Source organism: Thamnophis elegans, chromosome 6 (assembly GCF_009769535.1).
Source record: "Thamnophis elegans isolate rThaEle1 chromosome 6, rThaEle1.pri, whole genome shotgun sequence".
Taxonomy (NCBI): domain Eukaryota; kingdom Metazoa; phylum Chordata; class Lepidosauria; order Squamata; family Colubridae; genus Thamnophis; species Thamnophis elegans.
In genome coordinates, this window is record NC_045546.1 from 18,278,070 (window position 1) to 18,282,886 (window position 4,817).

The 4,817-nt window shown below is 38.2% G+C and overlaps 1 protein-coding gene across 1 annotated transcript; it reads right to left on the minus strand.

Moving 5' to 3' along the window:
* Window positions 1–1,607: 1,607 nt before the first annotated feature.
* Window positions 1,608–1,790, minus strand: SLN (sarcolipin). The gene has a single exon (XM_032219311.1). The coding sequence runs from the start codon at window positions 1,709–1,711 to the stop codon at window positions 1,616–1,618; it is 96 nt and encodes a 31-aa protein (XP_032075202.1). The 5' UTR covers window positions 1,712–1,790; the 3' UTR covers window positions 1,608–1,615.
* Window positions 1,791–4,817: the final 3,027 nt, after the last annotated feature.

Genomic DNA, 4,817 nt, shown 5'->3' on the forward strand with positions numbered 1-4,817 from the left:
TGGAGAGCACCAGGATCACATACAGCTCTCAAAGCTTTGGATGAGAACCTCCAAGACTTAAGGACTGTCAAAAGCAGAAAAAGGGTGAAGTATTTGAGGATTAATGGTACTCATTAGACTATTTCTAATCTAGTCTAGAAAAAGTGTCTACAGGAAATTCAACCTAATGCCCATTTATCTGTAGATAAAGTCTCAAGGAATGTAATGAGATTTCTTCCAGAGTCAAGTCCCAAGGGGGAAAACCTCTGAGAAGATTATATATATATAATCTTTTAAAAATATATATATTTCTGTGCATAATTAAGAAACTAGATTGTATGTTAAATGGGTTTACCGTGGATCTCACACCATTCCTAAGAGGTCTGTAAGGGGGCGTGCATAAGCATACCAGCATGCCTACCATCCCTTTTCTACTCTCCCCATTTACTTGTATTCATTTCCTTTGTTCATGCCCATGTTCATACTTATAGCTGCTATCTTTACATGTTTGTCAAAGTAATAAATAAAATAAAAAAGTAAAATATGCCCTTTTTCTGCCTTTGTAAGATCTTTTCTCCAGATCCTGTTCTGGAACTCTACAACTGAAAGGTTTGGGGGTTTATGTATTTATGTTTTGGGGGGAAATTTATTTATTTATTTATTTATTAGACTTATATACCACTTCATAGGGCTTTCAGCCCTCTCTAAGCGGTTTACAGATTTTTTAGCAAATTGAGTCAGCAACTTGCCCCCACAGTCTGGGTCCTCATTTCACCCACCTCGGAAGGATGGAAGGCTGAGTCGACCTTGAGCTGGTGAGATTTGAACCGCTGAACTGCAGATCACAGTCAGCTGAAGTGGCCTGCAGTACTGCACCCTAATCACTGTGCCACCTCGGTGACATAGCTCATTGATATGCATGATTGAAGGCCCTGGATTCATGGTACCTCTAGACATTTAAGATTCATTTTTCAACCTGTTGTCCTATCAAAACTCTTGTGTCTTGATCCATTCCTGATCTAGGTGTATCGGTAATATTGGTGTTTTACCAAATTCCTGCTTTTACATACTTCTGAATTAGAATGCATACAACAATATTTAAAGATCTGAATTTAGTGTTCTTGCAATACAATAACAATCTGTTATCCGGTACGACAAGGCTTGCTTACAAAGGCAACATCAAGAAGACAATTAAAAAGAACAGGAAGTGCATCAAATGTTATGATTTATCGAAATGATAACAATGGTAGAGCAGCCTATGTCCACTAATGGATTACATAAAACTGAAACAATGAAGACTTCATGAGTGTCGAAGTCACGATAAGCTAATGCATTAATGAGTTGTCATCTTTGTAGCTACTATCGTGATTCTAAGTGAGATACACCCATCATTTACAAAATAGAAATTCAGTCAAAAGAGCGTTTATGCCGTGCTTTGGAGAGAAATTAATATACACCTTCTTAGATCCAGTTGCATTGTTAGATATGTATAAATGAGGTATTTTGATTTTTTTTTAAATGAATTACATTTTTTCTACATTAAAACTTGGAGCACACCAAGAAGCACATCTGAGGAGTAGCATTCTCATCCTTCACCGGAAGCAGATCCTTCCATGATTCCAGGAACATGAGTCTTTCAGTCTTGATAAGACTTCACTAGAAGCCACATGAGGAGTACTGTGATCAGGACTATCATGAAGTTGAGGAAAAGTTCTTGCGTGGATCTATCCATGGCCAGGAAGAATCAACGAAAAGGAGAAACTTTGTCTGTGGGAGGAACAGGATATGGAAGTCCTTGTTTCCCTTATGTCCTTGTGACCAACCTTGTCCTCACCTAAAGAACAAGAAAGATCCCAACAAAACTAGAGGTGTGAGTATCACAAGCATTCTCCAGGCCTATTTATAACACAACTAGCATAAGTAAATGTTATTTCTATTGCTAACCTTTATGCAAGCAAGAGATATTAAAAAAGGCAGAAGATATCTCTAGCAGCTTATCACCTTCTTCAGTTTCTATCGAGCCACAAGCCTTCTTGTCGACATTCACCCAACTGCCCCAACACGCATGGCCATCATGCAAAGGCTATTTAGATTTGCAATTATTTTTATTTTTTTGTGGTTTTGTACACACATTATATCTTGGGGAAAAGTTATTAGTAATTACATTCTTATCAGCATTAAAACGAAAGGAAAGCATAGGCTTCCATACAAGGCATTTTAAGATTCATCTTCAGTTGTTCCAAAAATATAAGTATATCATGATCAATTCCTTGTGCTTATCCAAATACTAGAACCAGGGGTGGGCTTCAAAAATTTTAGCAAGGAGTTCTCTGCCCAGTGGCTGGGTGGGAGTGGCCATGGTGAGCATGGCCTAGTTGGCCTCCTGCACCAAGGTGGGGAGAGGCATTTTTGCCCTCCCCTGGCTCTGGAGGCTTTCCTCTAACCTCCGGGAGGGCGAAAATGGCCTCCACAGGCTCCGGAGGCCCTCTTGAAGGTGGAAACAGGCCCATGTCTGGCCTTCCCGAACTTCCAGTAGCCTTGTTTTTCACTCTCCCCAAGCCTCCGTGCGCACTCTGCACTTACCTGCATCCAAAATGGGCTGTGTGGGGACTCCTGGGAGGGGTGGGATGGGATGGGCGGGGCCAGCCAGGAGTGCGATTTGGGGGTTCTATGAACTGCATAGAATCTTAGCTAGAGGTTCTCCCTAACCCTGCAAACCCCCTTCAAGTGCATGCCTTCAAGTTATTGTTGGCTCTTGGAGACTGCCTGGAATAAGTACCAACAGTTTTCTTGGCAAGATTTCAGAATTAGTTTGCCATTTTCTTCTTCTTAGGGCTGAGAGAGTGACTGGCACCAAATCACTGAGTTGGCTTTGTGCCTAAAATGGGATTAGAACTCATAGTCTCCCGGTTTCCAGCTGGATGCCCTAATCACTGTATGATACTGGTTCTCAACGAGCAAATTCTAGAATTAGTTTCTCTTTAATGAGATTTCTATTGAAATGTGGAGATGTCCACTTTCTACTTGAACTCTGCTTTTGTATTAGGGTGTGAATTTCTTTTTTTGGGGGGGAAGAAAATCATTAAAATTTGGATAAATTTTAGATATGTATATTGTTTGTCTATTTTTCTGGAACTCAAGATCTAGAAATATCTATCCCCTGATGTAAAAGACATGTTTTTATTAGATGTTTGACTCCAGGAATTCTGTTCTGAAGAGCGAAAACTGAGTAGTTTTGGGGTGTGGTTACAATTCTATTTCTTCATTTGACAGTAATCTGGGAATGTAAAGAAAAATGTGTGGGTACTCTTGTTAAGCAATTGAAGTTGAAAATCCTTGATAACCGATTTTAGATTTACCCACATATCTACTCTTAATTTTGATCTATTTTTGATCCATCCTTGAGGTAGAAAGATCCATGAATGGTGGGATATTGGTTTCTCCCTTGCACAATACATTTAAAAATTGGAATATTTTTTTATATGAATAAAAATGTTTAAATATTATGGAAAAGATAGGCAAGAAAGGCACCTGTTTCATGGTACAATTTCAGTGGTGGGATTCAAACATTTTTACTACTACTTCTGTGGGTGTGGCATGGTGGGTGTGGCTTGGCTTGGTAGGCATGGCTTGGTGGGCATGGCAGGGGAAGGATACTGTAAAATCTCCATTCCCTCCCGACTCCAGGGGAAGGTTACTGCAAAATTCTCATTTCCTCCCGATCAGCTGGGACTCGGGAGGCAGAGGATAGATGGGGGCGGGGCCAGCCAAAGGTGGATATTTATCTGTTCCCGAACTACTCAAACTTTTCACTACGGGTTCTCCAGAACTGGTCACAACCTGCTGAATACCACCTCTGTACTATTTGTTCAATAACTATTTTAACATTAATGTTAATATTAATTTACAATTAATTACTTAACTGTATTGAAGATTACATATTGTATGTAATATTTAATGTATTTCAATAGTTGTCAGTAATAACATTTCAGGACAAAAGGTTATCATAAAGGATCTAACAATAGATTTTAAACACCTCTTTTCTTGGGCTGTTACTAACCAAATATTGCCAAGGGGGTTTTTCTGTTTTTCGGCAGGTTTGTCCGAGATCATTTGTAAAATATCAATTTGACCATTAACTTTTATTGTTCTTTAACAGCAGCTTGGAATACCTAACCCATTTTTGAATTAGAATTCTATAATGGGCTTGTATCATGTATGAAAGTTGGGTTTCTCTTAACATAAAATCTTATTATTCTTGTATCTTCATTGATAAATTAAATGAGAATAGATCTTCAGCATTTTGGGTAGAAATTCTGTTATTCCTAATCTCATTGTCTGATTCATACAGTGCAGATTATTCTTTTTGATCTTTATATATGGCTTAGATTTTAATAACTATCTTCAATTTTTGCCATGCAGTATATTTCTTTAAAACCTATGAAATATTGAGCATTCTCACCTAATTCCATGTTACCTATAATTTCTCTATTTATTTAGTGTTTAACTGCCCTTTCTTGCCTCTTTTTTCCTTTCTCAAAAATGTTTCATAAAAACATAATTAAATTGAAATACTTAATTGACCTTGGCTAACTTCAAACAGCAAGGTAGTGCCAACTCTAATGAATGACAGAGCAGCAGAAAATCTAATAGACTGAGTGACTGAAAACCATTTCTGTATTGTTGCCAAGAAAACAACATGGACGTCAATCTCATTTCATATTATCTTATTGCCTACAAAAGGGCTATTGAAAGGAGTGACATTACATCAAATTGGTGAAATTTCAAACAAGAAAATAAAGTGAACCATATAGAAGGCATGAAGACTTGTCCGGCCT

Excerpts from the sequence above, each read along its gene's own strand:
- SLN (XM_032219311.1), bottom strand. The coding sequence starts at position 1,711 with ATGGATAGATCCACGCAAGAACTTTTCCTCAACTTCATGATAGTCCTG.